Source organism: Camelus bactrianus, chromosome 22 (assembly GCF_048773025.1).
Source record: "Camelus bactrianus isolate YW-2024 breed Bactrian camel chromosome 22, ASM4877302v1, whole genome shotgun sequence".
In the NCBI taxonomy this organism is placed as follows: domain Eukaryota; kingdom Metazoa; phylum Chordata; class Mammalia; order Artiodactyla; family Camelidae; genus Camelus; species Camelus bactrianus.
Window position 1 is genome coordinate 18,542,279 of NC_133560.1, and position 24,359 is coordinate 18,566,637.

Consider the following 24,359-nt stretch of genomic DNA (forward strand, 5'->3'; position numbering starts at 1 on the left):
TTCTTTCATTTTTTAAAATGTAAACTTCAGTACATTTTCTCAGAGCACAGAGGACTACGTTTGGAATACCAGTCAGGTATGAATCCTGCTTACGCCTGTCGTATGTCCTCAGGTGACATGGTGGATGGGTCAGAGAGCTGACTCATCTCCAAACCTGGAACGATAATACACAAACTCTAATTCTGCCCTAGTAGACTCGGTTCTGTACATAAACATAGGACTTAAATATTGTTCTAAAAGGAGCCTGGACCTTGCCTAAACTAAACGTTTGATAATGAACAAAAATAGCCAGAGTTCTTTGGGTCCTTCTGTTTACTTCTACAAGATCAAAGAGCACTGGATAATGCCTCTGTGAAAAGATGAACCACTGGTTCCAGACCAGCTCAGAGAGGGTCACCAGCGTGCACGAGGCCAATTCACCTCTAACCATATTTACTGAGCACCGACTATGTGCCAAGCACTGTGTAAGGTGCTGAGGACCCAAAGAGGGAATGACAGGGATTCTGCCCACAAGGCACTCACAATCACGAGAAGCAGGTCTTGAGATGGAGAATAAGTTCTCTTACGACCTATCACCCTAAAAGGAAGAAACAAGAGCAGCAAGCACATACAGTTACTTTAGACTCTATGAAATTGGGCATATTTTAAGGTAGCAAATGTCAGTTATTCAGTCTCTGTTTCCCATAAAGTGTTTTGATATGTCAGACAAGGAAAAAAAATAAGCCGTTTGAATCTTCATGCATGAGGGAGAAGGCAGAGAAAACTCCCCCTCCCATTCTAAACTCAAACCCTTATAATTACACTCATGGTTCTTCTACAGCCCAAAGACACAGAGAAGACAATACTTTATGATGTTAACTTTATTCCATTTGTTTCGGCTCTAAAGAGATGCATGCATTAAACTTGAAGCATTCTATGTTATTGAAATATTTACATCATTGTACATGTGATGTGGAGGAAAACTTTCTTGCTATCTTGGGATAGAGATGTAATAGATTTCTAGTTTAGGCTCTTATATTTAAAACAGGTTGTGATTTTTTTTCAAATGACGGACACATCCTAGTGTCACATCCTAGTAGGATCCAATTTACTACCACTTGACCCCAAATGAACATAGGATATGGTTTTAGACTTTTTGCATCTAATTGTATTTTGAATTAAGTAAATGTAAATAGTCATGGCTTTTACTTATTTCAAATTGCTATAGCTGAGAAGAAAAAAATTCTTGTTTGGTTTCAGTGTTCTTGCTCTAATTTCACTTTGCCTTGCAGGTTTGAGACACAGCGAACATTATAGTTCAGATTACACGTACCACAGGAGAGTTGGGCGCAAACAGTATGACATGAATACAGTTTACCAGGTTAGAACAGAGGAACAGATTCAGATCATTAGAAACCACGTGGGGGAGTATGTAAGTGGACTTAGAAAGGACATCTTCTCTCCAGGAGCTGTAGTGACTAAGACCCTTATCAGTAACGCCCAGACCTCTTCACAGGTAAAGGTAGGAGACCCAGTAAACCAGATTGAACAAGCAGAAGGCGGTGGGGAAGAAGATGCGTGCGTAGGAGTCCATTTTGGCGATCCGGATGTGTATCCTCCCGTGTCTCCAGGCTCCTGTTCGGCAGTCTTCAAAACAGCAGAAAAAGCTAGCGCAGTCCTTGCCGTCCAGACACTCGTACCCGTATTCCTCATCTCGCTCTTGTAGGTGCGTGGCATTGTTCATTTGAATGGTTGCCGATCGTGGGCGGATGTCAATGGTAGGGGCCTGCGATGAGGGCAGGGAGGGAGAGGGCTCAGAGTCAGTTACACCTGAGAAACCCCAGATGGTTTCGCCACAATGTCACCAGTGTGAATGATGAATCTGAAAATGAGTACTCAGGAAATTGCTATGACATCATGATCTACGATGGTAAAATTGAACTCAGGATAGCACAGTTGCAGATTTTAAACTGTGAGCTTAAGCAGTGCAGCTGAAAACAATACCACCAAGCTAACAGCTATAGCAAGAAGGTTGAACACCAAAAGAACTCAAAGTTTAAAGGTTTAAACCAAACAACTACATGGAATCTTATTCTAGTAAATATTAGATGTGAGGTTGGTTACATGAAGGCATTTGATGGTGTTGCATGTGAGTAGAACAGAGAAAGAAAAATGCGTCAATTTTGAAATCAAATTTTGGGTCATGCTTATCTATAGGCAAACAGTAAATCCCATTATGCTAAACAGCTGTATTAAGGGTCTTCAATAGAAAATGTTAAGATGTATATAACTATAGAAGTTTCCTGAGTTTATAGCACAATGGTATGTATGGCTTATGTTTTAAAGGAATATATTACTTTGTCTAACAGCCACCATCTAGAAGCTTCAGAATGTCAGCAGTATTTACCTACACGTGACTGAAAATTTAAAGGAAAACAACGTTACTACCTGTCAAACTCTCTTTAGCATTTAGTTAATTGGTACTAGTTTCTTCTCAAGTGCTAATCTAATCTTTGCCGCTGGACCAATTATAAAATTGCTAGAAAACTTAATTTAACGTTAATTTGGATGTGTTAGTTTTAGGATAATATAAATATTAAATCCTAGTGTCTCTGAATCAGCTGTGAGAATTCGGTGGGGGACAGAAATCTCACTGAGTAGTGCATGACAGCGCCAGAGGTCTCTGGGTCCTCCTGCAAGGGAGGGAGGAGTGTTTTCAAGCATTTCAAAGACAGTATTATTTCTATAGAACTGACGGGTAGGGTTCAGGCCAACAGAGATGATTACATTTACTTACTGAAAAGCGACCCAGTTTTGAACTAGGATTCACAGAGTTACATTTAGGTGTATGGTACCCCTGGTATGTGGTAGGCACAGCCAGTGAAAATGGCTTCCACGTTTCTCTGAGAAGAGAGGGTACGTTTTGACTCGGATGTTTAGAGAGGCCCTCTCTACTAATGCCATCTCCTCGAGCTTAGAGCTCTTCAGCCCCCTGTTAGGTCAAAACCTCTGAATTAACATAGGCTTTCTAAATCAACTCTAGAAACCTGCAGCTCTTTCCCCATCTTAAACGTGTGCCCTCTAGTAGGATGCGTAGATGTCTGCTCATAAAAATAAATAAAATACCATGTAAGCGTTAATAGAGAAAGTCAGCAGTTGCATGCAGTGAATTTCCATTCCAAAAACATTATACCTTGAAGGAAAACATCCGAAGAAGCTTTGGGTTTGTAGACAGAGAAGAGAATTGCATTTTTTTTTTTTAATTAAAAGAAGAAAAAGAAAAAAAGAGAAAAAAAAGAGACAAAATAAGATAAATTAAAAATACATTTTGGAAACACAGCAAGTGAAATGAACCGAAATTATAAACACAGAAGGACAGTTCTGAGCTTCGAATAAAGTATATGCCCAAAGTAGGAAAATGAAATTTGGTGCTTGCTAGTGAAATCTTCAGTAAATTAGCTCACAATTATCTAACTGCAAAAGCCAGTGTTTTTCACTGTGAGGAAGCTGTCTATTGCCCATTGTCCCTGCACAGAAATACTGATTTCATTTTCTAATTACCAAGGAGGCCTGACTAGGAGAGACTTGCCACAAGGAACCCAGGGGCTTATTACGTGGGAAAAGGACATTTCAGCTTCTTATTCACAGCTTCGGATCTTGCCAGTTCTGATAAATCATGTAATTCACGTTAAAGAGGGAAATGCACGATGTTCTCAGGTAATTTCGTTTTTGCAGTTTCTTTAATCCTCTTTCTCCTCTTTTTTCCTTCTTCTGCCATCTTCATGACCCAGATTAAGGAATCCAAGTGCTCCCATCTCGGCCACAAAATCCAGTCTGCAGTGACAGCTGTTAGAGAGGGCCTGTCCTCACCGCCTCGCTCCTACTGGCAGGTAATAATGCTGAGTGTTAACTGAAACCAGCTTTTGGGGGAGAGTGAAATGGCAAGTGCAGGAGGGGGAGAAAATAAAAAACAACACAATAAGAAAAATAAACTAAGGACAGAGCAAATGCAAAGGCAGAGAGAGGCGATACAGACAGAGAAAGGAAGGGCTACATCGAGCATAGGGAACATCTGCGAAATTAAAGGTAAGCATTTCTTTTTCTTAAATTAATATCAAGAGTAACGTTGCTTCTTTCTCACCCTGCTACAACATCTTACATGCAAACGCGTGCGCTTTTGTATTGCTTCACCGGAGTCTCTGCAGAGGCACCAGGACGCAACCTAGAGTCAGCTCTCCAAAGCCCGCGGGTCAGACAGCTCGCCACTGGCCTGGTCCTCAGGCCCTTGGAGCAGAAGACCAGGACAGGCTGTGAATTCAGGGGCAGTGAACTCCTTTGCCCTATCTTGGAAGGCCTGGGGCCTCCTGTGAACCATATACTACTGTGTTTAAGTGGGTAAATGAGTAGAGCTGCCTTCTCTTTTCAACATCCATAATAAAGAACAATGGCTTCAGGCATTAATACTTGTGCTTCTTCATCTCCATTTAAGGTTTGGTGGCCCAGTGAAGTCATCCTACCTGTTTCCAAATCACTGACATCAATCCACGGTGGTAACTGCACAAATCAACAGCATCAACCATCATCCTCAACTCTAAATGAAAGGTACCGTGTAATGCTTTTTACACCTATTACCACATTTATTTCCTCAAAGCAGCCTCATAAGCTGTCTATTTTATATGTGAGAAAATGAAAACACAGGGAAGGTAAGTAACTTGCCCAAACAATAGATGAGCTATTTTTTTTTTAAAGATACATTTTGAATATAAAACCAAGAGGAGTGCTAGGGTGGTAACACAAGCACACATTAATTATTTGCAAAAGTGTAATGATCCTTGAAACTTTAAGAACCTTGTGGATTCCTAGTAGAAAGCCTTGGATGAAAAATTTAATATAAACCATCAATAATTTTAAAATATTATATAGTAAAGGGGCAGAAAGATGAACATCAATGAAACATAAAATAACAGCAACTAGCAGATAAATGCACTTCTCAGCCATGGTCACACTCGGGGGCTGGAGTCTGCCGCAGTGAACCAGGTCTCTCCCAAGGGACTGGCGACCAGAATGACTCCTCATGGCCCAGCCAAACTCACACATTCTGTTTTCATCTTGGGGACCAAAGTAATGCAGCTTAGCCTACTGCCACAGGCCAGACCAAAAGAAAACCACAAGGGGGTCTTTCCGCATAGAAGTTTTAAAAGCCCCAGTGAGAAATGATACGTACAGGGTTTTTCTTCTTTTTGTCTTTGTCCTTGCTTGGCTTCCGGTTGCTGACGAAATAATGCAGGGTGCCGTACTCCACCAAAGCAGAGAAGACAAAGATGAAGCAGACAGACACAAAGAGGTCCATGGCTGTGACATAGGACACCTTGGGAAGCGACTTGCGGGCAATGGTGCTGAGGGTGGTCATGGTGAGGACGGTGGTGATACCTGGAGAAAGGCAGCAGGAGACAGACCACGTGAGCACCGCAGCAGGTGGGCAGCTGCGTCCCGAGGGGGGCTCGGCCTCAGTCTTGGGAAGGGAGGCACAGCGAGTCCATTCACTGTGTCCACAAGTAGGGCCCGCCTGCCTGCCTGCCATGTGTCATCTGCTGTGGCCAGCACTGAGTGTGTGCTGAGAAACGAGAGGGACGTGGTCCCCGCCCAGGTGTCCTGTATGTTTTAGTGACAGACATCATGCTCAAGTAAGCAAAGAAAAGTGTGACTGCACATGACCGAGCAGGGATGGTGAGAACCTAGTTCAACGGAAGACCTCTGTGAGGGGGTGGTATTTAAGGTAAAGCTTAAGCAGTTAGCAGAAATCAACTCTTTGACTGTAAGCACTGCATAAATTAAAGGGAGGTTCTGAGGCAGGGAACCCTTACTTGTTTTTTTTAAGGTTTAGAATACCTGGCATCTGGGGATGGGCCAGAGAATCAAGGTGATGCTGAGGAAACAAGTTAAATCGTGCAGAGCATGCATGGGAGTTTGCATTTTATTCAGAGTGCAAGGAGAGTCTTAAGGGGTGAAATAGAGGATGTATTCTGGTGGATAAACTCTTTAAAGATTATACAATGAAAAGGGTACCTCAGAAGTAATATAATATTTACTGAAAACTTCCTCAGGCCAGGCACTCTGATAAGCACCCATGTGCACCTTCTCTTTGAATCTTTATAGCAGATATTTTCATTGTGATATTAGAGTAGAGGAAAAAGGCTAAAGGACCAGCTCCACGTCAGACAGTGAAGTGGCAGAAGGATTTGAATACAAAAGTTACATGTTTGATTTCAAAAGGCTTCTGTACATTGGGCACCAGTGCCCAAGCAAATCAGTCCTCTTCAATAATTGTTTAATAAAAGGGAACAAAGTTAAGATAACCTACATGAATCAACTGGGGAAGCATCAGGGGCTTGCCTTCTGTAACAGCTGTGTTATTTGTAATAAAGGCAACACGGATTCAGTATTTGAATAGGTTGTAGCTCCAGCCCTAGGGACTTAAGTCACCCCAACAGTCTAGGTTTCAGTTTCTGCATCTGTTGGACCATCTCTTTGAAGGCCCAACCATTTCTTATCATGAGTGGATGCAACTTTCTGTACTGCATAAGTGGCCTTCCCAAGCCTTGACCATTTGTAGTCTGTGACTTTCGTTTCTGGTGGAGGCAGGGGAGAGGGGAAGTTTCCATCACCTAATGCTGTGCATTAATTCTGACTGTTCCTGGGACCAAGAGACCACCAGGAGACAGCATCCCTGCCTCAAGGGGCAGTGCTGGGAAACGCCAAAGGAATCAGACCCAGGAGACTTGAGGAGCAAGGGGGGAGGAAGCAGCAGAGCAGAGGAACTGTAGCATACAGCAAAAGAGAAATGAGATTGTCTTTTCTCTAAGATGTGGGTTATTGGTATAGACTGCCTAAAAGGTAGTTGAGTGGAACCAAAATGCTCTTGAAGAAGGGTTAAGCGAAGATTAGCATTGACCTCTCTCTTCCTAATCTCTTGGGTTTTTTTGCCAGAGCCATTTTTGAGGGGTTTACAGTATGTTTTCAAAAACAACGTGGCTCTTGGGGGTTATTACATCCTAGCTTAATATCAAGTTTCCGCAGTGTACTTGTGTCATGAAATTCCAGAGAAGGGAAAGAGAAGTTTTGGTAGAAAGAACTCCGCAGAACAAAATAGCTTTTAATAAAGACCCTCCTTAAGGGAACTGGTTATGAAGGCCATTACCCCTTTCCTAGTCTGTTGGGAGTGCTTATGGGGCAATCCATCTCCCTGCCCAGGCTGTACACTTTGTGACAATAAACAAGACGTCTGCTTTGATGTCCACTGTAAGCCCACAGTGAGGCTAGTGCTAGGACTCAGTCAGAGTCTGCTGGATGAGCAAATAAAAGAGTCTAAGAACAGCGTTTATATGAAAGAACAAGGGGACTCAACCCACACTTGAGAACAGAAATCCATGCTGACGACTTGGGGGAGACAGTTTTAACTGCACATAAGGGTAGGTGACATCCAAGAATCTCCTCCTCTGGCAAGGTACTATGTCAAGCACTTACATAATTACTCTTTCTGTGCTCAGTTTTTTTTTCACCTGCAAAATAAGGATAACAGTGCTTTTTCCTCTTTATGAGGATTTTGTGGAATAAACTAGTAAGTGACAGAGACGAAATGCAAGCCTAGGAAATCTGACTGTTTGTTCGTTGTTGGGGGGGAGGTAATTAGGTTCGTTTATTTATTTACATGGAGGTACTGGGGATTGAACCCAGGACCCCGTGCGTGCTGTGGCTGTGCTCTACCACTGAGCTCTGCCCTCCCCCAAGAAGTCTGACTGTAAATGCAGTGCGGCGAAGCACACTGTTCTATTTTCTGTCTGTGAAGTGGTCCGGCGTATACAGGATGGACCACCACCCACGTGGGAGCTACCGTAGATTCCTGACTTGAGGGATGGCGTGGGGCTCCGGGTCTTCCATGTTGTGATGGAAACAGAGGAGTGGTCAAGTTCTCAACGACAAAGTGCAGATGGTGGTGACTGGGGGAAACTTCACAGGGCTCCTGTGAAGATGAAATTAAATAATGCACGCAGTGTGGCCATTCCTAGTAAAGTCTCGATAGATGTAAGGTACCACTATCATTTATTTTCGAGAAGAAAGATCTTAAACTAAAAGAAGTTTCACTTAGGCTGTCTATGCGTTAATTCCTGCAGAAGCTCTCGACTGCACCTGATCACAGCAGCTATTTCTGGGGGTGGATCTCGCCCCTAAGCTGGAACTCTGACCTTTACGTTCTTGACCTATGAGAAGTGAGGACGGCAGTATCCACAGAAGACACCACAGAGAAGTTCACTTAAGCAAATCTGGCATGTCTGACATGTGAGTTCAACATTGGGAAGTCATTATTATTCTACCTGGAAGTTCATCACAGCCATGTAAAAAGAATCTTGAAATATTGCTTCACGGTGGGAGGGTACAGCTCAAGTGGTAGAGCATATGCTTAGCACGCAGGAGGCCGTGGGCTCAAGCCCCAGGACCTCGTCTGTAAATAAATAAACCTCATTACCCTCCCCCCAAAAAAAACTCAAAAAAAAAAAAAAGATAATCTCTTTAAAAAGAAAAAAAAATACTGCTTTATAATATTTTCAGGTCTGCTTGGAGGAACAGAGGAGTGGTCGTTTTAGCTGATTTACCAACTGACAAGATAGCCTGATATGATTTTTAAGTCCAGTTTTGCTAGGCAAAGAAATGAGACTTCGCTTACCTGAGACAGATGAAAAATAGCGGTAGCTGTTTTCAGTTCCCCCAGACTGGGCCTGAAGTAAGCTCTGCAGGCATGTGACCTTACCTCGTATTGCGTGGGTGAAAAATACCAATCGGCATTTTCCTTGTTGCAGCCACTGTCCCCACCCCCTGGCTAAACCTCACCAGCTACCACCTGTGTACCAAACTGCGTTCACGACATTCAAGTGTTACAGGCTGCACACTGATCCTTGTTCACGCTGTGGTGACCTAAGCTTAGAAAGTGGCCAGTCTCTGCGCCAGGTAGGTGTGCTTATCTCACTCATCAGACAGCTGGGCTCTGACTGTTCTATGGCAAGAAACTTAAAGTCCACAGGTATTTGATGTCATCTGGTTTAACTCTTGGTTATAAACACTGGAAAAGGCAATTGGACTCAATGAAATCCGGGTCAGTGTTCTTCAACGTGATCTCGTGTTAGAATCACCTAGGGAATTTTCTTTTTTTAAATCCTGACACCCAGGTCGTGCCTCTCAACACATCAATTAAGCATCTCTTGGGGTTTGAGCTGTACTTTTAAGGGCCTCCTAGTGATTTAAATGTGCAGTGAAATTTAGGAAGCACCGATCCAGAGACGTGAGACAGCAAAGCTGAACTAGAGAAACAGGCTCAGCCCAGCGCCCCTCCGTTTCCCACAAGTGGCCTTCAACAGGGCCTCACACCCAGAACAAATCTGGGTCGCATCAGCTGGGGGGGCTGTGTGACCTTGTGAATGTCATTCAACCTTGCAGCAGCACCTCTGCCTCCTGCTCTAAAAAATGTGACAATCGTTTTTATCATCATCACAACTTCTGCGTGCAGTTGTTGTGAAGAGGGACCCTGCTGAAGGTGCGTGACACACAATGAATGAGCAACAATTAGGAGCAGCACCTACCTGCTCCGTGTTCAGGGGCTTGGTTCCTCATTCCTCAGTTCACTCACCTTGACCTCTTGTCCCACCACGGTCTTTTGCCAGTGAGCACTCACTGAATGAGGGGCGGAAATGAGCTACTAGAGCGGCCTCAAGAGGGATTTGACCAGCAGGAATCTAGACTTCAAAGGAAGAGACTGATTTGAAATCTTTTCCCTAAAATATTTTTAGGGTGGGTAGATTGGGACGCATCAGTGCATAAGCGCACGCATGACTTCGATCATCATCGAGGTGCGCAGCTATATGCCAGGCGCTAGACTGGGAATAAAAGAGACATTTACATGGTGTCGGACGTAAGAGGCAGATAGATAAGCATGTAATGCAATGTATTCTACTCACAGTGACAGGTAACAGTCCCAGAGTAATAGACTCGGCACGTTTTGGGCTTGTTTTTCGCGTGTGGCATGAGACAAAGTATTATAACTGTTACATAGGACCTGTGACACAAAGTACTGCATGTAACAGGAAAAATCAAAAATTTTGAAACAGATGGGAGACTAAATTAGGTTTGGAGGAGGACAAATATGCAAATGATGTCTTTCTTTTCCCCAGGAATCATTTCTGCCCTCAGTTTTAATAACCTGGTAGAGATTATTTTGTCAGAAAATGACTATTAACTGCTAACATTTCTGAGGCCCTAATATGTTTTGTGCACTGTGCATGGAAAACCTTACTTAACCTAATAAAACCCCACAGTTAGGTACAGGAAGTGATACATGCTTTACAGGTGAGTACAATGTGATTTAGACCGACTGAAGGGCATTTCTGAGGCCATACCACCTGTGTGGGTTGAAATCTAGGTTTGCTGGACTTCAGAACCCAAGCTCCTAACTATTTTGCATGATACTGCCTCTCTAGCAAAGAGCAAGCAAGAGACGTGGCTCTAGTTTTCACTCAGTGAAAGTGGAGAGTGGCTTTATAAATAATAGTAACTGCAAATAATCTTAAACACTGGGGGTGGGGGGGGTTCCCAAAGCTTCACAGGTGATTATGTTTTCCCCCAAATAATCTTTAAAGAGCTAATTACTGTGTATGTACATCTTCAAATGTCATAATAATTATGCATGTTGGAATTAATTAATAGCCAGTGGCATGCTAGTAAATGTGTAACAATTGATTCTACGGGGAAGAAAGGCACCCTTGATTTTCAGTTTCTGCCTATTTCCATGGTGTTAATATTTTCACCTTGGTTGATTTCAAGCTACCAATGTGGCATCACTGAACTTAGCGTTGAAAAAGGTTTAAACACAATCAGCTCTCATGAGCTGGTGTAAGCAGCTCTAGTGTTCAACTGCCTAGAGACCAAGGCAAAAAGTATACTGAAAAGAAGTTGTTTTTTCTTTCCCTAGTTAATTTAAATTTATTTTAAAACTTACTAAAGAAAGCCTATGGAGGTCATTTAGAAAAACTGAGCTAGGAAACTTTAAACACTGTTTTTGTCTTTTTAATATGCCAGTTTTCTTTAAAATTAAATGAACGGCATTTCTATTTGATGGCTGACTGAATTAAAAGCAAATCAGTTTAGAAAGGGGAGTAAAGATTACTGATATTGGATACTTACCGTGGGACACTACAACACAAAGGACCGTGTCTCACCTAAAGAAGTTCTGGCTGGAACAGCATCCTTATTGATCCAGAAAGACACCCAGGAGAGGACGACAATGAGTGTGCAGGGGATATAGGTCTGGATGGTGAAGTATCCCATTCTTCTGCTCAGGTCAAAATAGACGGTCATGACCACGTAATCTCCTGGAACAGAACAAAGACAGACCATGAAAACCTTCAACAAAACCAGAAAGCATTGTAAATAAGCATATATACAACTCCCACGTGCACTGGCAAGTTTTAACCCACTTGCAACTAAAAACAAAAAAACAACAACAAGCAACCGCCCAGACTACCGAATTCTGATCCTTTTACAAACAATGTGACTACTAGATGGAAGGAAACATTTTTGAACAGATTGCTCATATTTTCTTCTTTTGGGTGACATTTGACAGCACCTCCCCTGCATGCTTAATACACACAATGTGAAACGTTGTGCTTGGTGGAGAGGCAGGGTGCGCTTCTACACTGTGCCCCTTGCCTGTGGTGAATCCTAAGGTTTGTAACAATTTCCTCTTGTTCTCAAGACCTTTTTCCAGACAAACCAAGGAGGCATATCGTGGTTCTTGACACTAATACATGACTCTTCTACTCAGTTTATAACCAATCCCTGTGCTGCCACACACATTTCTCATGTTTTCGTTGAATTATGTGATTTTCCTTCATGGCAGTTACTTCAATTTGTAATTTATCGTTCGGTTGTGTGGTTATTTTTGTAACATCTGTCTCACCTGTTAGGCTTCATCTGCATGAGTCCACACACTGTGCCTCCTGTAGCCCGCCATTGCACCCCCGGTGCTTAAGCTTGCTTCCAAACCGGCATTAACATTTGTTGAATAAATGCTTACGTGAATGAATACATTTATATATTTAAATATAGAGAAAACAACAAAGAAAAAGAAAACCCAAGAGGTTGTGTATTCTAGAACATCTGGATTAAAAAGGAGTTTATGTAAGTAATCCAGAGAGTAATCAAAGAATTCAAGAATAACCATATAGCTATGGAAGAGAACAGTTTAATGTGTCATACTCCCAAGTCTCTGATTTGTTAAGATCATGATGTATGGATGGTTTTTAAAATTCCCTGGCCTTCATTTTAGATGATTGCAAGTGAAATTTTAATTTTTGAAGTTAGAAAATACACTATGAAGACATATCCCAGTTACTATGGATGTACGTTTCTTTGTAGTACTGTAGAGAACGTCAGTTTCAAAGACTGTGTCTGCTCTCCTAAAGTCAGATGAAACACAAGACCACTTTTCCATTGTTGCCTCTTTTTTCTTTACCAAAGGTGTGATTTGTCCTAAAATGCATGGGCAATGAAATCCAAATCATGTGTTTTAGTTGAATTACTTGGCTTCATGTCTGTGTTTCTCCACTTACTTAGAGGATTTAGGTCTGAGTTGAAAAGGTCCTTTAGAAGCCTCAGGTGGAGAAGGTTGACTTCTCTGGGGGAGTTATTACCACCCAGTCCACTTCTCCCTTCTCACTCTGAAGCTTCACTCCACAACCTTCTGAGCTGCTGTGACAGAAAACCTGCCACTGGGAACTCTTCCAGGGAGTAAGGACTCTCCCCAAACCCTGCAGTGTTTCCTAAGTGGAGTCATGATCACCTCCTAGCACTGCCCTTGGGCGGACTGATGTGCTATTACTCGTGTGCGTCAGGCCTGCTTAAGAGTGACCCGGACACTAATCAGGGAATTAAGCTCCCAGTGGAGCATCAGTTCCATCTCAGAGAGCAGTAATTAGCAATTATTTAGCAATTATCCTTGAAAAGGTACACGAAGGAATTTTCTTATTGATGATCATTAGATTTTGATTATTTCCCTGAGATTACACTTCTCTGTGTTGGTTTATCTGGATTTAAGCTATTTCAAGTGAAGTCACAGCATTTCAGAAATTAGTTTGGTCTCTGCTTTTGTTCTAATTGAGAAGATAATAGACTCAGGCTGCGATTGAGGAATAAAGCCATGTAATTGGAGATGATCGCTATTAGTGTCTGTCTATATCTTTCCCGTTCCTTTGATCACAGTACCAGAGGCAAGGGAAGAAGGGTTTTTTTTTTAAATAATCATATTCAGGAGCACTTTTTTCTCCCTGTTTTCCGAGTCCTTGAGAATTCTCTGCATATTTTAAACGTGGGTTTAAGTGAAACTTTAAGAATTATAATATCTTAAGCAACCCTGGACAATTTCAGTAGCTCCCTTTTACTGTTTTTCATCTAAGTGAATGGGAACCTGCACGTTGGCATTAATGATGTGACTCTTTTAAAGGTGAACTTTAATTTTGCCTCAAGTTGACAGATAATTCTCTCATTTCAATTCTCTCCTTCCCTTTAGGTCGGAATCTAAACTTCCACAGCCCATTTATCTGTCAGTTTCTACTTTAAGGAAATAGCATCTGACCATCTTTCATCTTTGCCAGCAAATCCACAGCTTTTCTATCACTAGATTATGGATTCAGACTTGGGAACAGGCCATTTAAAAGCAAAGCAGCTTCACAGTGACAGCCTGGTGCCTGTCTTATCTCTGAGGCCACATCACTTTTTGTATTTCTAAAAACTCTTGGGCTGAGGAGCCTATAAAAATCAAATCCCCTGAAAGTGCCACATCAGTGATTTCCCCAAAGCCCGAAAGGTCTAAATGCCAACCGAGTCAAAGGGGGTTATTTCAGCCACTGCAGGTTTATTCTCTCTACTGATTCATCCTCACACACAATATTTAAAGTCATAGCGTTTCATAAAGTAGTTTCCCTGTTTTTGCCCTAATTTAGATGTAATATGCACAAGCAATGATTGAGGACAGAAGATGTATATAATTTGAATAACACCCATTAATGACCATTCCTTGTTTTTTGTAAGATTTGCATGTCTAGTTTTAGGAAGAGACCACCAACATCAGTGAGTAATGAACTTCAGTTGCTATTGTTTTAGTTGTGAGGTTAACCATTTGAAAGCTTTAAAATTCAGATGTGCTGGAGTGTTTAGGCTCGTATTTTCATACATGAAATTACCTCCTCTTAAAAGTTTAAAGATTCTACGGACATCTTCCCCTCCATTGAATGCCCGCAATTTAAAAACAAAAACAAAAAAAACAGCTATTCTCTAGTTACGTGCACACACTGGGCTGAATGGCGTGCATATATTATCCTTAAACTTCCTAAACGCTTTGTCAGGATGGTCAGAAAACTAAGCCTTCACTGTGTCCCTGTCCCAGGATTCCTACGCCACTTCAGTATAGCTGAAGAGAGTACACAGCATTCTAGTAGGGTAACTTTGAGGCGTAATTAGTGTTAATATACTCTACATTTCTTTCTCTAGTCTCTTTTTTATTGCCAACAAATAATTTTAATGATTGTTATGCCCAGAGTACTATGTTAGGTAACGTGGAGATTAAGACCTATGGAATCTCACACTTGACTTATATATATATACATACACATATCTTTACTTTTTTAGGGGGGGTAATTCAGTTTATTTATTTATTTATTTTTGGAGGAGGGACTGGGGATTGAACCCAGGACCTTGTGCACGTTAAGCATGGGCTCCACCACTTGAGCTGTACCCTCCCCCTGATTTTGTATTAAATGGATTAAATGAGAACTAGATTATTTTGTCTCTTGCTACAACTCAGAGACAGAGAGATGTGTTGAGACCAGGCAGTAGATCTAGCTTTATCACTCCTCGTTGAACCCTTGAACCTGAGGCATAATTCCATGAGGCTGGTTTGACTACAGGCAGAAAGGTGAGTTGACTGGTTGCATCTTCATTTGGGGAAAGGTTTTTCTGAAATTAGATCTATACCTCACCTGATACACAATAATAAATTTAAGATGTACTGAAGATCCAAATTTAAGCATGATTATAAATACTATGTAAGGAAAAAATATGAAAATATCTTCATATTCTTAGTGTGGAAAAGGCTTTGTCAAGCACAGTACTAAACTCAAAAGGCAGAAAGGGAAGAAAAATTACAGGTTTGCCATGTAAAACACAGAACTTCAGTATTATAATTCTCCTTTAAATACGTTTAAAAGGCAAAAAACACTGCACTTGAATAAAATTTTTCCAAAATAAATAAGAAATCAAAAGCTAAGATCACTCATATGTAAATAATTTCCATTAATTTTTGAGAAAATAGACCCACATGTTTAACTAGGCTGAAAAAAATGAGCAATTCACAGATACTAAATATAGGAAAAGATTCTCAACTTCAGTAGTGATTGATGAAATGCCAAGTTTCACTTTTAGTGCATCATAGTGGGAAAAAATACCCCAGTCATTTCCAGTTCTGACCAAAAGTGGACAAAGAGCAGAGCTGCATACTCTGGGTAGGGGTCTGCGCCGGTGTAAGCTAGAAGGTCATCTGGAAGTCCATAAAATATTTTTCACTTCTAGGTATTTGGAATAAACACTGCAGGAAAAAATGGGTTTTAAATTTGCCTTTTGATTGGCACTAAGTTTTCTCGAGGTTTACTTTGTGCTCAAAAGTATGAGTTGAATCCCAGTCCCAAATCTTAATGGTGCCTAGAGCGCTGTGGGGGGCAACGACTTCCACACTGCAATCAGCGGCTGACTTCTGTGCACGCCATCCCCAGGTGTCTCTGTACTCATCACCTGCCCACCACTCCCAGAGCTGGCCTAGGCTCTCATTAATTCTTCTGTAATTACATTCACCATCTTTCCTGCAACTAGGTCCTGTGAGGTCAAGGGAGAGCCAAACAGCTAAACTGTAATCCTTGCCATCAGGGAGCCCTCAGACTAGGAAAGATCTATGAGCAGAGCATCAGTACTCAGTGGCACGAGGACGGCAAGAAAACATACACAGGCTGGGGAGGGTGTAGCTCAGAGGTAGAGTGCCTGCCTAGTGTGCACAAGGTCCGGGGTTCAATCCCCAGTGCCGCCATTAAACATAAACCTAATTACATCCCCCGCCACAACAACAACAAAAGAAACCATATGCAGGCTGATTTATCTTACACATCCTGATGGGATGAAGTTTCTGACAGGCACATTTCTGAAAGTTCTGTGTAAGTAATGTCAGTCTTCACAAGCCTTCAAGAGGTCCATGCTCCTCTTCACAGAAAGTCCTGACTCGTCAGCGCGACATGCAGGCCTGTCTATAATTTGAATTTAATCTAGGTCTCTCTCCCTTTCATTATTCCCTTCGTGTTCTCCAAGCCTTAGACAAAGTAAATTTTATCTTTCCATTTCACACGTCTATGATTTTTCTGTCTGTTCTTCCCGGCATATCTCTCCCAGATTCCAGTTTATCTCCTCAATCCTTTCCCTCATTCCCACCTTCCAGTGCCTCCTCCCCACCCCCATGCACACACATGCTCTGCTGAGTGATAGCCATCTTAAGTAAAATTTAAGACTAAGTTCAATTTTAAAATCCTCTCAGTGATGAAACCACACATTTCGAGTGCTTAATAGCTACTTAGGGCTAGTGAGTACTGTAATAGCACAGATCATAAAAGTTACTTCATTATAGAAGCTCAGTTGGACAGTGCTGGTCGAAACTAATCTCTTCTAGAATGCATTTCTGCTCATGCCATTCCCTTCAAGTTTTCTTAGTATAAAATCCATCCTGCTCCGCGTAGGATTCTAGTCCATTTTGCCCAGATCCACGGTGAATTATCACAGCACCATTTATTATCTCCCCATTTTATGCCCACCCAACCTGATTTACCTTCTGCTCTCCTAAGGGGTGTGTACGTTCATTCTTTGGTTCTCATTTGCCACTTTTTGCCTGCAGCTTCTGGGATACTCTTCATACCTCTGACACTGTCACACACATACACACACCTCCAAACCCTTCCACTGATGCCCACTGATAGCAGGACACATTAACTGTCTTTAACTTGCGCTGTCGGATTTCGTATGGTCTCTTCCCTGACTCCTCTCCCACTTTATCTTAAACAGTATTTCCTTACACCCCAGCTGGGGTTCTTGCAGTCCCTTAGCTGTCCCCTGCGACCTCTCACCTTGGGGTCTGTTCACATGCTGATTCACTCAGCTCACACTCCAACATCCTCATCTCTACTTAACTGCATTCTTTCTTCAGATGCCAGTCACTTTATCCCATCATCAGAGAAGCCCTTATGCTGTCAGAAGTCCCCAGTAAGCTCTCACAGCACCAGATGACTGTCACAGAGCTGACCCTAGTTGAAGGTGTATGGTCGGTGTGAATAGTGAATCGCACTCTGGGTCCACGAGCGCCACGAGGGGAGCAGCCGTCCCTATTTAGTCACTGTTCTAGTCTCAGCAGCTGGTACAGTGCCTGGTACACAGAAGGAATCAGATTCTTATTTGTTAAATGAATAAGTGCTTTAGCTCAGATGGCCATGAAACAATCCTGGGTGAACTACTCACTCAAAGCATTTAAGACCAAGGCAGAGCTCAAGATGCGCTTTTAAAACATTAAGCTTTACTCTAGAGATTATTGCTCTGGCTATATTGTTACAGCATACCTTGCTTTACCCAATCCCCAGTGGTGTGAAGATAAGGTCACAGTGAGCTGTTAGCAATCTTAAGTCCTTGCCAAGAAGAAGAAAATAAAAGGAAACTCATCAGCTACATCAGAGTGGCTGCATGATGCTTATTAAGAATCGACTGGTGATGTGATCCAGATGCAGTTAGGGAGAGAAGAGGACACGGGGGCTTGGCTCTGGAAACAGCCATGACAGTCTTCCACGTAAAGTCAGACAGGTGTTTTCATTTCAGACCGTCACCGTTATTTTTTCATGTGCTGTTTGTTCAAGCTCATATGGTGATGAAAAGGAACAAAACAGCAGTTTTGCTGGGGAAAACAGATGAAAAATAAAAAGCGTAGTTTAAAAAAAATTTTTTTTCTGGCCTAAATCCATCTTTTCAAGACCACCTCTGCCTTCTCCACTGAGGAAAGGAAGCACAGAGTTGTGGTGAGGAACAGGGACCGCTGCACACTAGAATGCCTGGAAGCCAAGGAAGAGTCCAGAACTCCTGCACGGGTGGCTTGTTGGGGCTGAGCTGTTAGAAGGTGGGGAGTGAGGGAAGCAGGGAAGGGGCAGTGGGAAAAAGCTAAGCATGGAGTTGCTTCAGCCTAAGGATAAGAGCTTCCAGAAGGTTCTGGAACAAACTACACCACAGGGTTAGTCCCTCCTTGAGAGAAGAGCAGCTGCCATTTGTACTCCTAGGGCTGAGGTGGGGCGGTCTTAATCTCCTAGATCACATGGCTCTGTTTTGGTTGAAGGCAGTTCTCCAAGAAGGGGACAGTGGGGGGCTGTTAACAGCCAACCCTTGCAGCACCTGGGGGATGGACACACCAGCTCAGAAAAGGTGATAGGAAGGAGGAGAGGACACCAAAAGTGTCTGTGGTGTCAGACTGGGTTCAAAATTTCTAGTCCTGCCACTCATTGGTTATATGATTTGGGGCGTCTTAACTGAGTCTCAACTTCCTTATCTGTAAAGTGGGGATGATAAGAGAACGTACCTCATAGAGTTATCATGAACATAACAAGAGTTCATATACACAATGTACTTGGTATAATTCCTGGAACATTGTAATAATAATTTACGTTAATGGGCCTTTTACTAAGTGGTGCAATCTGTGCAATACGGTTAACACCAGTCTGGCTCAAACAAGCATAGAAGAAATGTTTACTAAACATTTAAACTAAATTTAAATTAAATTAAACTTAGGGTCCTAGAACCTATCCATCTCAACTAGTACTATCCTCCTAAAGGTTAAATAATTGAGACCCACTGAAGACGGATATTTCATTCAAGGACACAGAGCTACCTAGTGACAGGTGGTGGAAAACAGGCATTTATTGTAAATATAAATATTTATATTGTAAGTATAAATGGAAACAAATGCTCTGATACACAGCTACTTACTGGATGGACCTAACAATCAGTCTCTTGTGTCTCTTCTCCTTGTGTTGAGCTCTCCTGAGTCAAGCCATGGACCAATTTTTAGAGGTTAATCTAGAGCTTTCTCTTGCTTAGTCTCTACTAGAAGTATTCAGTTGGAGCCAGCTAGTTAAGCAAGTACGAAGTCTCGAACACCCAACTCTCCTTTGACTTAACACCAAAGACCAGATCTGCATGAGATAGACTAAGAACCCCAACTGTGACTGCACGGTTACCCTCTAAACCCATGCTGCCAACAAGGAAGATGACATTTGAACTCTGTTGAATTTACTAATGAACCTCACAAATGGTTCTAAAGTCAGAAGACAAAGAGAGAAATGTCATTAATGAGTATAACTCAAAACCCAGAAAGCTCTCCTGGAGAAATAAGCATGTTAGCAAAAATACTTATTTTTTTCCCCACTCTTTCAATGGGTCTGGCATAGCTTTGCCTTTGAAGCCAGACATGATTAATCTAACCCAGTCCCTGACATTTTCTTAGGAAAAAAGACTCCACAGAGGTTGAGAAATCTTATGTTATCAGAATACCAAGCTTTCTAAAAAGGCTTTGAAACCAGCTGGAAAAAGAACATCCAAATTCAGGCAACTGCAGGCGATGGCTGCAAAAGGTCAAATCACAAAATGTTCCCCAAGATGTCAGATCACTCCTGGGGATACTCTGCAAAGTTGTCAGCTTAAAAACTTGACCTCACTTGTTCTTTGCTCTGTGCCCAAGCACTCCATTTTAAAGAGTTTTGTTTGTTTGCTTGTTTTTCTCCTTCCTGCTGAAGTTCTGTCACCCAGGATGTTTTGCATTTTGTGATATTCAAGTAATTTTTAAAATGTCTGTCAAAAGTCATGACTAACATTAAAAAAAAAATTGTAAATTATATCTACTACATAGAGTTGGTTCTAAAAAGGCTCAACATCTCTGAATCATGAAACTTTATCTTTTGGTGGAAAAAGGACCGGATTCAAAGTCAGTAAACTGGGGGTCTGCTTCTTGCCTGGCTGTGATCTTGCTGTGTGACCTTGGTTAAATCCCTTCTCCTTTCTGGTTCTCTTTTTGTCTTCTTTACAAAATGGAACTCAATTAGATAGTAGATGTTGTGGAAACCCTATGCCAAATATTAAATATTATTTTAATATTTAAAAATTATTATTAGTGATGTTATTTAACTCTGCATTTTTGAAATATATACGTCCACAGTTCACCGTGGGAGTTTTCCAATGTATAAAAAATGAAGAATGAGACATTTGACCTCTCAAAAAAAAAAATAGCTCTTTCTTAGGGGGACAGTCATTCACTCCATAACCCTGAGCAGGGAACTTAACCTCTCTGGTCTCAGTTTCCCCCCATGGGAGAATGGAGATGATCGTCACCCTTACATCACAGAGCTGTGATGCAGATGTGGGGGAACGACTCCTGTAGCATGTTTGTAACAGAGACTGAGCCACAGTGGGTGCTTAACAAGTGTTCCTGAAGGTTATTACCATTATTCCTTTCATCTTAAAATGTTTATATAACTCTTATGACCTTGGGAATTTAGCTATGTAGAAGTGCATTTGTTGTGATTTATATTTACGATATAAATATTTACAATATAAATATCTGTTCTGATTTATATTTTCAATAAATGCCTATTTTTCACCACCTGTCAGGTAGTCAAAAGCTTAATCTCATTCCTTTCTCCTCCGATTTTCAACCTAAAGATTCCATGGCTCTACACCTGACCTCTTCTTTTGCACTGTAATGGCCGCTGGGGTAGAAGACAAGAGAGGGGAAGAACCCACTTTCTTCCTTCCTGTGACAAGGCTCCATCACAGACATAGAAGCATGGGGAGGCCCCAGCACGGCCATGATGTGAGTGGCCTCCCCAGCGGAGGGCACAGGCCTTGTGCACTCGGTGGCGCTCTGTGCAGACTCCTGCGGCCACACCTCAGGGCCGGTGAGACGGCACCTGTCCTGCCTCTCCTCCACTGGTGGCACGACCGCCTCCTTCTGTCCATCAAAACATGCTTGTTGTTGACTTGATTGTGTAATAAAGGAAAAGATTGTGAAAACGGAAGGAAAGTAGGCAACCACACCTGTTTTCGATTACATTTAGGATTCAGACCTCAGGGCTGCCGTGGTTTTCGTTTTATAGGGCAAAGAATGGATGCTACGAGCATCAACATGTCTGCCACGTGCAGTGTTGTGTCTCCTTCGGTTTACAAAGGATGCTCCAAATCAGGGGGCCAATGCCCAGCATCTGTGTCCACAGGGAAGATGAAGATTTTGTTTTTGAGCAAAACGGGCCCCCGGGAGCACGTGCTCTGAGAGAAGGATCGTGTGAATTATGGCACATGGTCTGTGCTTTCTGTCTGACGTCTGCTGTGGCAGGATGGATGCAGGAGATTACCACAAGCCCTCCAAATCCATGTTTGTTCAATTCGGCACCTGCTTTATTATTGCGGATGGTATTCCGTGCCTAACCAGCCTCAAGAACAATGGGGTAATGCTCTGCTCACCAAAACTCAAACTGTCTTCAGCCTCATTAGACAGGGAGTTTTTAACGCTTTCATTGCTGAATTAGAATTTGGACATGATCCTACAGTGTCAGAGGTAAAACAGAGTTTAGCGATCAAGCCAGTTCCTTCGCTTTACAGAAAATGCGGCTCTGAGGCGTACAGGGGCTTGCCAGAGGTTCAGGGCTCACACCACGGAGCCTGCACCAAGAGCCAGATCTCTCAGTTTACCCCTGAGCACTTTTTTGTTTTCATTAAAGAACCACACTATGAGTTGTAAAACTCAACTATAGTTTAATGCATTAAAAATTTAATTAGATTTTTTTCTCCTCCTTTCCTATGCTTGAGTTCCTGAAAAAACTTCAGAGTTAACCAATCCTTGCTATGGAGTAACTGCTTTTATGATTTGCAAAAAATAAGGAGGAAAAAAAGTACCCTTTAATTTGAGAGAGTTGTTTGCTAAGCACTATGGTTCACTCCACATTGAGGCAACAGCCCTTCAGGCAGCCAATCATGAGAGGTTTTTCAAGGAGGATGTGATGTCAGCACTAATGAAATGATAGCCTACTTGGAATCTGATGTTTAAAAGGTGAGAAAACGGAAGTCCCTTTCCTCCCCTCTGTAGCCTTCCCTGCAGGGAGGAAAATCTCACTCTTTCTTTTCAAGCAGTTTATACAGGCTGTGCACTCTGTGGAATTTTGTTGCATTAATGTATAGTTCCTCTCCCCCAAGAAATTCTGTAACAACACACAGAATTAGGTGGCATGGCAGTAGTAATGAGAAACTTCTGTAAAAACTGGTTCCCAAGCACAGAACAGTACAGAGTTGCAAAGAGCTGCTCTCAGTTAGACACGGGTCTCTCTGACCTTTTCTAAGGTGGGGAAGATCTCTTGTTGATGTTTAAAGATTTGTGTTTTGCAAAAACAGAACATTCCTCTCTTTCCTTCTTTGCCACGTGTCAGCTTTAGTGGACAATTTGTAATCTACCCCAGTGTCAAATTCATCAAGCTTCTGTTTAGTTCCTCTTTTGTAGAAGAGACAAAAAAAAATGTGTTGTAACAAACATTCCCCATGTTCCCTCATAGTTCTCCTATACAGTCTGGCCATTGTTCTTGTTAGAAAAAACCCTGATAAATAAAGAGTAGACTATAAATTAAAGCCCCTTTATATTCCTAGTTCTAAAATCATTCCTTTAAACCACTATCACTTTCGAGTAAGTAAAAAAATGTACTAATAGGAAAAAAGACAGCATAAATGGTTAGAATATTTAGCATACTTAGAACGAGCAGCAGTCTCAAGCATCATCCAGTCCAGCTGTAACTGAAGCTCAGAGACTTAAAATCACACATCTCAGGGCATACAGTTAGTAGCGGATCTAAAATACACAATTTCAGTAGCTTGATTCTCAGTCTGAAGTTTTCTGATAGTGACTTTCCACTAAAAGCATGTGCCAGTTTGGGGGTGCATGACACTGAAGTAACACAGTAACGAAAACCATAGAAATATGAGGAATTTGCAGTTTTAGGTATCAACTTGTTCAGTTCTTTCATCTTAGAAGCCCCCCAGCCTTCCTCCTAGGGCACTGGGGGCTCTCAGTGCCTCCTCTGTCGTGGGACACCCTGTGTCACACAGCCGAAGAGGGGCAGGGGGTAGAGGGAGGCGGTTGGCTTTGGGGAGAATTAATTCTCTGCCTGCGGAGAGTCAGGCTTGGAGCAAGGCTGTTCTGCAAGAGCTGCTGTCTCCTCCCCATACGTCATGAGAAGGGAAGTCAGGGCAGTTCCTAGCATTGCTCCTTGAAGAGCTGCGGCAGGCTGTGGTGGAAAACAAACCCAGACAAGGGAAGGGAGGCCAACACACAGTCTCACCACACCGAGTCAGCCTTCCTCCAGGAAGAGACCGACAGTGTCTGTCTGCCTCCAGGAGTGAAAGGACGCCACTTGCTGACAGCAGTTTGAATGACCCAGATGAGAATCTGAGCTGTCATCAATGTACCTCCTCACTGTGCCTCAGCCAGGGCAGAGAGCTCGGGAGAGCTCAGCAGAAGAGATACCTGGCGCGGCGTGGAGCCGTGTTCTCTAATCCCCAGGGAAGGAAGGGCATTCAGGAAGTCCGACCAGCAGTTGTAAGAAAACGGTTTTCCATTTTTCTGCTTAATTCTGAGGATCTAAACAGAGGCACAGTAAAGACTGAAATTATGTCTCCCGTTTTCCATTTCTCTGGTCTTCTCTTGATGCCCTCTGTCCCGTGTGACCGAAGATCTCCCTTCCACCTGCCGCCTAACTCCACACAGGGCCTCTGTCTGACGTGCTTTCCCTGAGCAACGCCGTCCTCCACTCATGTGTATGCGGTGAAAACAGTGTGGGCTTTGGGGTCAAACGTGGATCCGCACCCTGATTCTAGCTCTTACTACATATATAACTTTAGGCAAGTTATTTAACCCTTTGGAACATATTTTTATCATATTTACATGCTGTGTGTCATGTTCCCTTCCTTCTGGCTGTTCTGGTAGAAAGAAGACGTGATAAACAGAGTGTCTTTCCTAGGAGCAGTGCGTTTTATAGGGGATTCCTGCCGACACAATGCTTTAACTCAGTGGACAAGACTTTTAATATTGGGACTTGTGGTGTCATGCCACCTGTGTATCTAGAATCATATCCAGAGCCACCAAAACCACACACTGAAAAGACTGTGTGATACACCATGAA

The 24,359-nt window shown here is 42.4% G+C and overlaps 1 protein-coding gene across 2 annotated transcripts in view; it reads right to left on the bottom strand.

The window, feature by feature from the left end:
* Positions 1-1,489: 1,489 nt before the first annotated feature.
* Positions 1,490-24,359, bottom strand: part of GABRG2 (gamma-aminobutyric acid type A receptor subunit gamma2) — a 92,979-nt gene continuing 70,109 nt past the window's right edge. For both annotated transcript variants that reach the window (XM_010972231.3, XM_074350326.1), the window contains 3 exons: positions 11,244-11,396; positions 5,204-5,409; positions 1,490-1,765 (listed from right to left, as the gene is read on the bottom strand). In XM_010972231.3, the coding sequence (XP_010970533.1) occupies positions 1,490-1,765; positions 5,204-5,409; positions 11,244-11,396 (635 nt within the window). The remainder of the gene's footprint in view (positions 1,766-5,203; positions 5,410-11,243; positions 11,397-24,359) is intronic.